General features: G+C 36.0%; 1 protein-coding gene across 6 annotated transcripts in view; it reads right to left on the reverse strand.

Annotated features, from left to right (window-relative positions):
• SIPA1L2 (signal induced proliferation associated 1 like 2) overlaps positions 1-14,203 on the reverse strand; it is a 126,330-nt gene that overhangs the window by 25,105 nt on the left and 87,022 nt on the right. For all 6 annotated transcript variants that reach the window (XM_039568700.1, XM_039568696.1, XM_039568699.1 and 3 more), the window contains 4 exons: positions 5,539-5,796; positions 1,848-1,931; positions 358-461; positions 27-130 (listed from right to left, as the gene is read on the reverse strand). In XM_039568700.1, coding sequence (XP_039424634.1) covers positions 27-130; positions 358-461; positions 1,848-1,931; positions 5,539-5,796 — 550 coding nt within the window. The remainder of the gene's footprint in view (positions 1-26; positions 131-357; positions 462-1,847; positions 1,932-5,538; positions 5,797-14,203) is intronic.

The following is a 14,203-nucleotide window of genomic DNA, read 5'->3' on the forward strand; positions in this document are numbered from 1 at the left end:
GAATGAGATCCAAGTAAAAGACTTACGTGTGAAAGCTTGTTTGGCGACTCCTTGCCACTGCCTTCTTTCTGTAAAGCTCGGTCTTTGTAGGAGCTCAGGACTTTGGTTGATGGTGCATGCCACTTGGCTTCTGTCAAAAATAATGGAGAAAGGCACAGGACTCAGCATCAGGTTTCAGACCTGCACACTTTGGAATCAGACACATGCATCTTCACAGAACATCATAACAGTCCCTGCTTTCACTGTCACATCACATGCTCTTGGTGAGTCAAACCTCCACATGGGGAGGTGGCTGCATTTCAACAGGCACCGCATTGCAAAGAACATGTACTTTAAAGATACAGTGGGTTTTATTACCAGAATGTCTCGTTCCTTCCAAAGTTTCCTCTCGTTCTCTGCCTCCTTCACACTCCAGTGAGCCTGAACCTGGGTGATGTTCATGGAGTAATGGGGACTGGCACCTGTTAATGTAAGCAGAAAATTAAGCTGTTAAGGTTTGCATCCTGCAAGATCAGTTACATGATGAACGACACCACTTTTTACTCTTAAAAGTATTTTGTGACTTTTTCAATTAATCATCATTCCCAAACATTTTGAAACTCTGCACAGAAATATTTACATGCAATTTTTTCAAAAGCACACCATTGCACCTGAAGTACAAACATGCCAAGAAGACAATGAACTTTAAGAAGAAATGTGATCTAAGCCCCACAGAGAGTAATTGTAGTTTTGCAAGGTTTCACACTGAGAATATGTAAGCTAGTACCAGATGCACTGCTTTGCATTATACTGCAAAAGTTTAAACATTTCACAAAGCAACAAACTAAAACCTAGAATGCTGTCAGAAATAACTGTGCTGGAAAAAATGACACAAGATGCATTTTGATGAGTTGACTGTCAAAAAAAAAAAAAAAGCTACTTTTTTATTTGAATTATTAGCATCTGTTTAGCTGCCAGAGATTTCACTGAGTTATGTGAAATTCCTTGAAGAGTCTACAAGATACTACATATATATCTGCTACACAGAATACCTTATCCACAATCAATCATGCCAAAGCATTAATAAACTTCAAGGAGTCAAGCTGATGCTTTCAATATTCACTTTTTTTTCCTGAAAAGTAGCTTCTGAAAGCCACTTGGCAAGTCTGGAATGCTTTTATATTACTCTATTGTAGATACTGCCATAGCTCAACATTTTGTAATGTTTTCGGCAGCTGTATATATACAACAAAGTCATAAATTTAAAGTAGTTTAGAACAGATGTCTCACATAATATTCTTATAACATGAGTTATATTAGTGTGGCCTTTTATATACAGATAGCTAACTTCTGAAATTTCAGTACCAAGGGATTAACAGGGATGTGAAATGACCATCTATGTACAGCCTTTTAGGGAGAAGAGGCCTCTGAAATTCCTACTTTTTTGAGGACATATGCTAGGGAATGGGTGTCACTGAAACAAACATAGCAGGAAATAAAACCTTCGAAGACCATAAAGATTTTTTAGCTAAACACCTTCCTCCTGAAGCAGGAAGAGGAACTATTATTATTTATTCTAGTTCTGAGTTACTAGCTGATTTCTGGCCTATTACTGGGAAAATAAACCTAAGAACCATTTCTTATCTAACTGAATTTAAAAATATGATCCTAAAGAGTTAAATTAGAATGACTTTAAAATTGTAGTTGCATGCATGTTACATCAAACATCAGTAGACCTGTGCATCTTAAAAGATACTAACAGTGTTTGAAAACAAAATCTAGAACATCCATATAAATTTTGCTTAAGAAAGAAGATGCATGGGAGCTAAGGCAAGATTTAAACAAAAGCTTTTAAAAACCACCAATACCCGTCATATCCCACTTGCTGTCTCCAGTGGCTGCTCCCGCTGGGTCCTGGGTCACTGGATGAGGACTGGTTGCTTGGAGAACTTCTGTAATGTTGATTAGAGTCATTAACAGTGCACTGAGGTATTTGCAGGGTTACAGATTTGAACTGGGCTGTGCTTCTTTTATCAAATACATCCATTTTCACAGATAATACAGATGCAGTACAAACACCTGGTTACATTCATTTGGGGAATTTAAGAGGTTTATCTCAGTTTCATAGAACTTTAACAAGAATTTTAAATGTATAGTATTTATCCACTAATAAAATACTTCCAACTGAATATATAAAAAAGGCACAAAAAGAGAAAGACTAAGTGCCAAATCCTATTTTCCTTAGATCTGCCTTTAGTTCTGAACAAGTGGGATTACTCAGGAGTCAGAGCAGCTGGATTAGGTCTCTAAATACATGTGTGGGAAGCTCTCATAGTGCATCAGAAATGATTGTTAGTTCCACGGCACTAATTCCAATTTTAAAGATAGTAAATTTGGAAGAGGCAATTCTTTTTAAAATTTTATTTCATTAATCCTTTGACATAGAAAAGCAACAAAAAAGCATTTTCAGGAAGAGTATTATTTTGTACTTATTATTTAAACTTTTGAACCTCATGTCTTAACAATGTCTCTAAGCAGTTTTGTTAGATTTCCAGACAGTTGAAATTTAATGCTTGAATTTTATTTTTATGACTACCCTTTCCTTCACTTCTGTGCACATCATTCCATAACTACAACATAATTTTGTTCAATGACACTATCTTGAACTCAATTCCCTGTATTTATCCTTTTTTCTTTTCTCTCCCCCCATTTTTTTACATGTGGAAATGAATCTATGTACTCAGGGAGGAAATGAAGAGGTTGTTTTTTCTTTTGCACAACACTTTCCCAAGGACATGACCTTCAATAAGCAACTTTACTGTTCAGCTTGAAAATTTTAAAGACATTAGCTATTATATTTTGCATTTTCAAGACATTAGGTATTATATTTTGTCTAATAGCCAATGTAAAATAAATAGTGTAGTACCTAATTTCTCAGCATGTCTGACTCTGAGAAGTATTGACAGGATTGAACCTCTCTCAATTAAGTGAAGTAGTCAGTAGGCCACAGCCTGATTCAGTTCCATGTACTTGTTCTTACCACCAAGAATTATGCATTTTGTGCACAGATTAAGTGACCCGGCATTAAGGAACAAGTAAGTTATGATCCCATGTGTTCCCAGCCTCCAGACTGATGTTTAGGACATTGTCCTCAAAACCAGGACATTGCTTTGTCCTGTTCCAAGGCTGAAATATGTCTACCTCCCATTTGCTGGACAAGTGTGAAGACTTTAGCCTAGTAAACAAAGAGTGGCTACAAAAGGAGAACCACAGAAATGCCATCAATGACTGCCTCACGCAGCTCCTTCACACAAAAATTCCAGCCATCTGCTCTCAGGAATGGATTCCAGACTCCAGGTGATAGGATGCATTGCCTACAAGTGTGATTCAGGGACTAAAGTATGCAGAGACTTCTTGGTGCAAAAATCAGAAGAGCGAGTCTGACTGAAGCTTCACTTAGGCACATGTTATGAAAAGCTGTCACAGAATTAGCCACTTTGTGAAAACAGGAGTAGAGCTCAAGGATATCTTTGTATTTCTTAGTGAGTAATTAGAGGAAATTCCTTGAAAAACACAAAAATACTTGGATCGACTTCTCAAAGCGTTTAATTCTCAGGAACTGTAGAATTAACTGTAGATTTAAACTGTAGCATAAGCGTTCAGCTCTCAGTTTTTAATTTCACTCCAGGGATTGGGCACCTAAAAATTATATGTCACGGTACTTGGATTTTTGCTGCTTAAGTCTTCTACTATATCTAGTCCACATTTCTTTTGCTTCTTCCTTTTTTTATCTCTCAATCAATTTTATTGCTGACTTCCCCCTTATCTCATTTTCAGATCAGCTGTTAAACCTTCCCTTTTTTATCAACCTGCTTCTCCCCTCTTGTACTCTTAAACTGATACTGGGTCTCTGACCCTCTAAAATCTCTTCATCATTTTCCTAGCCTGAGTATACACTTTCATCCTTGCAAGACTACTTAGAAGCACTCATCCAACTTACTGCACACTTGTATTTTAGGCTCATCTCTCTGCCAAATCATCAACTATGCCTCCTCCCATGTGGAAAGGCCTTGCCAATTAGGTACCTTTCTTTACATGTTTCAGGACCTATATGCCAGAATCCATAATTTTCCTATCTTTTCATTATTTATACTCTTTATCATGTCTTCCCCATAATAGCACTTCTGCACTGCACATGTTTTGTTTAAGTGCTACAGGAATTTCTTCACGATAAGAGCAGACTCAGTCTAAGCATTTTTTCACATGCTTTGCAGAGTGTTACGAGAACTACAACTTATGCTTGTGAAGTCTTCTTGGAAATGAGTAGCATGTCAGAAAACTTTAATTTCTTTTCTGTATAGGCAAACAGTATGCTTAATAAAGCTTCATAGATGATGAAGTATTTCTAGACATTTGATACATTGTTTCCTTACGCTAGATGTTATCAAGAATTTAATCAACAAGACATTAGGAAAAGCTTAAGTTCTATAATGGCACAAAAATTCTTACAGAAACACACCTCTCAATTTTTCAGGGGGTGAAGAGGGGGATAGGGGAGAAGAAGAACGCAAATGATCAAATGGTCATAACTGGGCGTGTTCCTTCCCCAGACCATGAAATAGACATATTTTCAAATATGTACTGTTATTACTTGTGTACATTTCAATGTAAAAAGTCATTAATTCTTTTCTACTAAATAAGGCAGTCAATGTAGTGATAGTGGTACTTCATGATTTCATTCAGAATTTTTTTAAGCCCATTTAAGACTAGTATTTCAGATTTTTATATCAATTAGATCTTTTCAACATGCAGTAATTATTTCCTTGGAAATTAGAACTACATCATCCCATAGATAAGGGCATAAGAGGAAATAATTGTAAACAATAAAGGGCAGAGTTCTGCTCAAGACATATGGTGTTCCTAAATAATTCAAAGGTCAAATGTATTTGCAAATTTTTATGTTTAAAAAAGAAGTTTCATCTTATGAAGAATTATGATAAAATTAGAACAGAGCTAACATTTAAGGATACCATCCCATCATCTAAGAGGTGTTACATATTCAAATCACAAGCTCTGCTTTGTTTAATTAAAAGCAAAGCAAAGCATAAGGGCTAGTAATGAGTTACAGAACCCTTTGAAACTATGCCAATAGCTTGGTAACGAGATTAAATAATTAATTTTTAAAGGAATGAGTTCATTTTATTTACACTCAATATTTGTTTAAATAGTCTTCCAAAAGGTGGGGAACAGGACATTATTAAGATGCAGAAGTCACAAGGCAGTTTCCCACTTCACTGATTTGGGACAAAAGGGAAAGGTCAGCTGTCCTCAGCAGTAGGATCCTGAGTACAGCCCACTTCCATCACAAACACCAAAAGTCACTTGTTTCAAGCAGACTGCTGCAGTGAATGCTATTTAATACAACCTCAGAATTAAAATTACTGTCAAAACTCAATAAAATGAGGTTTAAAAAATAAGACACCGAAGTTCTAGAAAACAGAGATTTCAAAAGTAATCCACATTAGGAATATGACAGGCATTAACCAGAGAGTGTATTACCTTGCACCATCTGGCAGTTTTCTATCAAAGGAAGTGCTACGAGGAATGGCTGTCTGAGCCTGCTGGAGAAGCTGCTGGCACTGCAGTCTGTCAGATGTTCCTAGGATTGGAGAGGCACGAGAGAGAGGCTGCCCAGCGGGAGTCGGCACCCGATGCCAAGTGGTATTCCTTCTGAAAGGGGTTTTATACTCACATGGGGTGCCTTCACTGTCAAGTTTGTATTCCACCATGGGTATACGACAAAGTTCTGAACAACCCCTGTGGGGCAAATAAAAACGCTCATCAGTCTCACAGGAGAGAACAGAGAGAGGAATCTTGCATTCACAGTCAGAAGTATGTGCACATTTTGATTCCAGGTGCCCAAAGGTGTTCATACAGCACTGTACTTTAAACACTTCAAAATTGTCACACCAAGCAGGTAGAAAACATTTCAAAATAAAAGATTTGCTGTCATGTGTTCAAAGATCTTTGAACTCTCTCCTCACCCTTCAGAACAGGGAACATACTAAACTTTTATAAATTAATCTGCAGCTTGAATTTTACATAACAAAAACTTTTAGAAACAATTTAGAAGTCATAAAGCATCAAGTTTTTCTAAACCAGCTTTGGTTTGTTTAAATTTCAGAAATAGGTTTGTTGCTTTGCAGCAAACTAAACATTTCTTAGTGGGGTTGAGAACTCTCCTTTAGAATCCCACCTTGACCCCACCAAATGACAGAGCACATAGAATACAATGTAAATGATTAACTGGAACCTAAATATTTCTCCCTGTGTTTTCAAAGTGTATTTCTAATGCCTCTTTTCCTGGGGATTTGTATGCCTGGAAGAGATGGGGAATTGGAAGGAAGAGAAAGATCAGAAACAGTCTGGCTTACCACCTCTGCTTGAAGTTTACAGTGTGGTTAAATACTAACAGTATTCACAGACAGTCTGAACTCTGGTAAAAGTACTGATAGTGTTCCACAGAGATCAGTGTTCCTGTGGGATATTTGCTGTAGACTCAGACTATATTCAATAATTAAGGGTTACTGTTTCAGAAATTGGTTAATAGAAGCTTCACACACCCTTTCAGTCAGCACTGATTATCACTGGAGATATTTTATACTCTCAACATTCCATCTCCATTATTTGTCTGATAGGCAGTGTGCAATAAATCAATATCTATAAAGAAAACACCCTAAATACTTCTAAAGCAACACATTAAGGTTAAGTAAGAAATAGTGAAAATTTACTCCTCTGTCTCAAGTACAATTCTGCTCCATTCCCTGAGCTGAGCCTTGATCAACCTTTGCTTTTGTTGAAAACCCAACATTTACCATTTGCAACTAAATTAAAATCACTTAGAGAAAGTGTAATAGAGTGTAAAGAGTTTACAGTCTTAATCCTGAAAATATCTTGGCATAAATGACTTAACACAAATGTGCAGTGCAAGTAAATTGTATAAATTCTCACATGTTAAATTACTGTGCATTAAAGCTTCTGAATCAACCCCCCCCAAGAATATTTTCATTACCAGTGTTCTGCTAAACAGATTTAAAAAAAAAAGTTAGAAAAACACAAACTGTCTTATTCAAGGTTGTTGAAGAGAAGACCCATGAGCAACTGTAGCAATTACATTCTAGATACTCTGTATATGCCCAGTCTGATCCAGCCAAATATTTCAAATATTTCTGCTGAATTTTTTTGTAGCAAATAGGCAAGTTTATTCTGTAGCATTAAATCTCTGCCCCGGTGGCACTCAAACATATGAAAAAGCTAAAGAACTTAAAAATATAGAGGATAAAAGTATTGAGAGTGGAGATTAATAGTCAATATAGGATGAAAGACACCTTGCTGAAGATGAGCGGATGAGTTAGAATGTTCCAAAGCAGAACTCAGAATTCCTGGTTTTTCAAGGTTATTCTTTTATGGGAAATATCACTGTAAGATGCACCAATAAAATTTGACATGTGTAACCTCTGCTGACAAATCATAGTTGGACACGCTGGAGGCATCACAGAATTTCACAATCATGATTTTCTGGTTTGAGCTTCCCTAAGGAGGTAAAACCACTCTAATAATCTCTTCTCACAGACATGGAATGGTGCTACAGAGAAATCACTGTTATAAAATTATCACATCATTTCAGAGGGTCAATTTGATATATCTCTAGCCTTTCCCTCACCCTGAAAGTGCCACAGTTACTCAGAACACCACTTCAAACTGCCTCAGTCCAGGTATCGATTTTTAAAACTTTTTTCATACTTCTGAGAATCACATGGTGGGCTCTTAAAGTGATGAACACCATGAAAAGGTCAAGTTAAGCGAATTGCACAGAACTGTGCAAACCCTTCTACTGCTGAAGCATATATAGAATACACTTCTCCAGGGCAATTATCAACTGCTTATATTCCAAGATCATTCTTCCCTTCATACAAGTCCCTGCCTCATTCATTGCCTTCAACCAAGAAGGTGTAGGAGACAACAGCCTCCAGCAATGCAACCATGATCCTTTTTTTCTTTTCTTATAAGAAGTTTTACATACAAAACAAACAGACCAAAGAATGCAGAGATGACATAGCAAGGTTAATATTAGTTTGGTGCACAGCATAACTTTCCATTGTGGCAATATATACACAGTTTTCCATTATTTGAGGATGAAGTTGAACAAATATGTAGGCTAAAAATTTCTATCTCCCTTCTGCTAATTTCTTACTATTGTTTCACCCCCTTCTTCATTCCTATGGGCTTTAAAACTTAGAAACAAACCACCCCCTCCCCAGCTTTTGTTATTAAGACATCAATTTCACAGTTCATCTTGGTAATTGAGAAAGTTACAGCATGTAATTGTGATCGCATCCCTCATTAGATACTCCCCATAAAGTACTCCAAATGCTGTAAAAATAGCTATGGGTTTTAAAAGCAAAAGGGACTGTTACTACTATTTAGTTTGACTTAGCTTGCTGACTAATTAACAAAAGCATGATATAATAATAGTAAACAAAAAGCTTTCCCACACTGAGGAAGAACTGAAAATTTTGTAAAATTTTGTGTTTGTTTGCTTCAAAACATATTCTTCCTACAAATGAGAAAAAAAAATTGAGGGCACAGTTTCTGCAGAAAAAGGCTTACAAAACAACCCTGTTTCAAATCACTTTAAAAATTCTGCAGTGTCCCTTATGAATTCAAAACAGAGCCCTGGAATGCTTGTTTTAACTGGGTCAAAAAAGAATTTCCATGGTTTCAGATAGCTTCTTTTGTCACATAAGACTTTTAAATTCTGATTTAAAAGTACCAAACCAATCATTTCAACATTTACACGAAAAAATATGCTTCACTGCTTCACAAGCACTACCTAAAGAACAGATACTGCAGTATTCTGAGATAGGTAAAGTCATAATTGTAGCTAACTCCTATATCAGGGTGAAAGAGAAGGAATTACTTCATGCCTGCAATCCCCATCTCCACTCCCCACCATGGATCAAACTGTAAGTTATCTTGCATGAAAAAAAAACCCACAAAAAATAAATGCATTTTCCTCTTAAATATGTAATTTGACCTTTATCTAACTTTTAGTCATAATTTTGTTACTTATTCCACTAGTGCAATAATATACATTGGCACTGGTATTGAATGATAGCTTTTAAATTTAAATTTTATATATATTTTATTAAAATTCACTTTAAAGGATACATAAAGACAAAGCTCTATTTTATGGTTTTGAAAAGATACTTAAATTTATGTTAAACAAGTATAAGATATCAAACGTCTATCGCAATTATATTCAATACAGCATTTGAAAAACAGACTCAAGATATTTAACAAGCAAATGTGACCATATCTTAACCACACATCAGAAATTATAGCACTTCCTGCCCTTCACTAGAGTCTGGTATTAATTAAATCAATCCTTCATCATAAAGCACAGACTCTTACTAATACCTTGGGTTCAAGAGCCATATTATCCTATTAAAAATTTGGTTAATAAAACCTACTCTGCAATTTCAGAGAGCATGACTCTAGGATACAGCTTGCAGGTCATGACAGAATAATAAAATTTAAGAGTCCACTATAAAAGTTTGCAATATTCAAATGCCCCTGCAAGGAGCATTATGTTCTGAAAGATTTATCAAGAAGTCCATTAAATTTTTCAAACTACATTAACCAAACCTTGCAATATTAGTTTCAGATACTATATAAAGGCTCTGTAATTGGCTCTGTGAAGGACCTATATTGGGCAGGGATGCTGGTTAAACTCAGTAAACAACCTTCTCTGTGGAAAAGTTAGGAAGTTCCTGTGCACCATGATCAGCAGCCTGTCACCTTGATAGCTGCACAAAAGCCTTCTTTTCTGCTACATCCTATGACTATCAGCTACTGGGTACGACTTGGTTACAATTTAACTTCAGTTCACTGTATTGCAGGGAGATGCAGGGATAGAGAAACAATCCCTGGTGTGCATCAGTTTATTGCACTGATAAGTTATCCCTTACCACCACCATTTCAATACCAAACATTTAATCCTGCTCAATAAAGAGTCTTTATCTAGCAGTACAATAAGTAACTGCATTCTGCTAACTCAAACTTTGTTTTTGAAAACAACCAGTTCTATTACAGTGCATGTTTGTTCTTACACTATAGTAGTGCCCATAGTGACACAATGAGACTGAGGACTCATCATGCAATCTATTAAATCCACATAATAAAACACAGATTCACTTCAGGTAATTATAGGGACTTAATTGAAAAGCGGAATTTAGTAGCTTAGTTTTGCTTGGACTCACGATGTAGTTAGTTAAGACATACATAGATTTTCCCTTCCCTGACACTGTGAAGTACCTTTTGGAGGTAATATCTCAACTCCACAGACTCCCTATATCAGCTACAGCACAAGTCCAAGACACTGCATAATACTGAAATGGTCTAAGAGAATTTTGATCAAAAAGTCAAGACAAAAATGTCAAGTTCTGACATCTCAGAAATCTATTTACAGGTTTACACACACATCATCTAAAAAAGCCATTGCAAAAAAGTAATTCAATTTTATTTTAAAATAATTTCATACCACAACAGATGTATGAGATTGTTTACACCAACCTCGGACAAGGCTGCTGCCCACCCCATCACTTTGGTTTAAGGCAAGTGATAACTCTGGCAGTCCCTCCATGGAGTTAAAGAGTTGACGCTGCCAATCCCTCCTTCTTGAAGATAAACTCATCATTGTCCTTCTGATCTTGACTACTATTCAGTTTTAAAAAGAACCTTCATGATGATGAGTTGACAAGCAATTCAGAGGCCTCCTAAAGAGCCTCTACGTCTGTATTGTTACATGAAAAAGAGAAATACAGACAGGAACCAGATGATCTGTAAGGTCCTTTCCAACCCACATGATTCTACTAGGATTCCATGAATAGAGAGAAGAAAGAAAAGAAAAAAGGGGGGGAAAAAAGAGTCTGGAACACTTCTTTACATCTCTCCATAGAGACAAGCAGAGCTTTGCCAGTCATTTTTGAGTTTTTTTCTGCTTGACTGTAACAACTGTACACATAATTAACTTTAGCAATTATAATTAACTCCTGCTATAAGTTCATTCATAACTCAGTAAGAAAAAAATCAAAGACTTTACTTGGGTAAGAAATACAGCTAAGCATTTTCTACCATTTTACTTTTTGTTGGGAAGAGAGGATTAACTTTTGCAAGTAGTACAGCTTCCAATTAGTATCATCACATTTTCTTAATGGTAGTTCTTTCAGTTACTTCTACAAAACATCAGAATCTAGAGTTTTCAGGTATTTTCAGCCTTCTTAAACTAGTAGCAGGGGTGGTAATGTAAAGATTTGGTACATCCAAATTCTACTTCTACAACCAAACATTCAGTTTCAAGTTCTGTTGCTTCAACCTGCCCCAGGTGGTGTTAGACCTGGTTTCTTTCTATCTTAGGTGGCTTAATTTATTAAATAAGTAAATAAATTTTAAGAATCTGAAGGCCCTATGAACTATTCCACCAGCTTATGGCATACACCCCTTGGCAATATTCAAACTCCACCACACGGTAACCTCTTCGTAAAAGCATTTGCCCAAACACTTTATACTCTGCTGGTTATCTATCTGGTTATCTTCTTTAAAAAAAAGCCCCAGAAAGACAATTCGTTGAAAGAAATCACAACCATTTAAGGGGAAAAGGCATCAGGACTGAAAAATAAGTCATTACATCTATTTTATTTGTAAGAAAGAGTTTGCAAGGTTCACGAGAATAAAACAACCTCAAAAGAATTGCAGTAATACTTAAAAACGGCCCACAGGCAGTTTCAGTCATAGTTACTAAAACATTTCCATTTTCAAAACTACCTACAACAGCAGAAAAAGAGTCTCTCGCTTGTTCAGACCAACAGTGGAAACTACTGCTGCTACAACTCACCAGTTTCTGTTTATAGCCCAGCCCCAGAAATTTTGCTTTAAGTTTTTTTTGATTTCTAAATTTCCTAGAAATTGTTTCTTAACCAGCTCTCAAGCAGTTTTTTATATATATATATAATGGCAGTTGAACTAAGACAGACACATAGGTAAAACGTAGTAAAAAAGAATCTAACAAAATCTACAGTTCAAAATAGATCTAGAAGTGCTTGAATTCCTTGATTGGATTTGGCTGATTAAGGGTATAGTGTCCTTGAGCACTGCTGTAACACCACCAGCGAGAGCAAATCAGAATGAACACCATTATTCTCCTGCTCAAATGCACACAATCCCAGCTACTGCGCTGCAGTACCACGGAATATTGGCAACAACAAGAACAAACCAACAATTCTGAAGGGACAGACCTAGCACAGAAACAAATATGACACAAGAATACTTATTCAGATCTGAAAACAATGACTAATATGTTTGTTCTAATACTGCTTTGTAATTTAAAGAACTTATGTTTTAAAGAGCAATCTTCTTTCTATCTAAATATCAGCCTGATGCCACACAAATAATTTTGATTTCTGCATCAATTTGTGCATGATTATTTAATTGCTGGAGCAAACTGAAAACAGCAGGAGCTTTGTCTCAAGTCCATTAATTCTATAGAATAATAAATGAAAGGCCTTATTCCATGATTGCTTTTGCATATACTACTATCAAGACTTTAGTAGAAGGATCTACATTAAGTAAAGGAAGACATTTATTGAGCAGAATTTTCCTCTGTAATTTCCTAATCAGTCTGTAACATTCCTTTGTAAGCACCTTCAACATTCAAATAATTTATTTTCATGCTGAAATAAATGAATGCAAGATGGTATGCAGAAAAAAAAAATCCTTGTTAATAGTTTATTGCTAATAGTTTATTCTCAGGGGGTGCACACATATTTTGTTGGTTTTCTTTTAAAATGATGGATTGAAGATTATTTGTGGGTAAGCTAACAGACAAAACAAAAATGAAGTCAAGAACTTGATTAAAGATCTCCACTTTGGCTGATGTTTTTTCAAGGGACTGCTTTGGAAATACCCTTATACACTTGAAACTAATTTTCACTTGAAGGGTACAATTCCCAAGACACTCCATGGCACTCACATCCAATCTGTGTAAACTCACTTCAGAATTTGATCCCAGCAAGGAACCAGTGCTAGTAAGCAATGCAAAGAAAAATTCCTCTTTGCTTTGTATTCATAAAACCCAGCAGACAAAGCTAAACAGAAGCTAGTCTTTCAAGAAGTGAAAATCAGCTGATTATCTCAGAAAATTAAAGACAGGCATTAATAAAATGATACATATGGATGTTTTCATGAAACTCTGGATTTTTTCTTCTAAAATTATATTTCTATTCTTGTAAATGTGTGTAAAATTTTAATGCAACTGATTCTTTTAGAAACAAGGATGAATGTATTTTTATATCCATGCACTGGGGGAAAAATCTTAGTGGCTGAACTTGAAACCCTAGATTATGGTATTTAGGTTAAAAAACAAAAAAACCCCAAAAAACCTAAAAGAACAAACCACCAGTATGTACTCTGAGAAATCAGGTTGAAATACAGAGAAGAAAAGCCTACCCAACTGCCAAAAGATCATATACTCTGTAGGATGAGACAAACTTTCAAGGGACTTATTTCAGCCTCCAGATATTTTTTCCTACATATATCAGATAGTCTGATGCATCATTTCTTAGCAGGAAACCTCTAAACCCAGCTGTGAATAAAAGCAATAATTACTGTAGCATAGATGTAAAGCTTTCTCCTGCTTTTTAACCATCATTCCCCTAGACACGTGTAATGTATGGGTCAAGGATGGATGGACCCCCAAATGTAACAGGAATATCTGTATGTCAGCTTTGAGTGTTATTTGATAATTATTACAGTTACTTGATACAAAAAAGTTCTCTCCTGATGAACTGTCACACCTGCCTTAAATGTTTATCACAGGTATGTGTTTGCTATCACTCACAGAGGCTTGATTCTATCCTATTTGGCCATGCATAGACTCTCCATGGACAGTGACATTTCTTGTCAAATGAAGGTGAAATAGATTTTAGTTCTCCAGATACTCCCCTTTTATGTCCAGAACTACTGCCTGTAAATTTCTCAGTAAACCTGATACCAGAGTACAAGAGAGACATGAACATATGGAGCAAATCCAGCAAAGGATCAAAGACAATTAAGGGCTGAGAGTATCTGAATCATAAGGAGAGGCTGAGGGCTGGGATCATTCAGC

Source organism: Corvus cornix, chromosome 3 (assembly GCF_000738735.6).
Source record: "Corvus cornix cornix isolate S_Up_H32 chromosome 3, ASM73873v5, whole genome shotgun sequence".
Classification (NCBI taxonomy): Eukaryota; Metazoa; Chordata; class Aves; order Passeriformes; family Corvidae; genus Corvus; species Corvus cornix.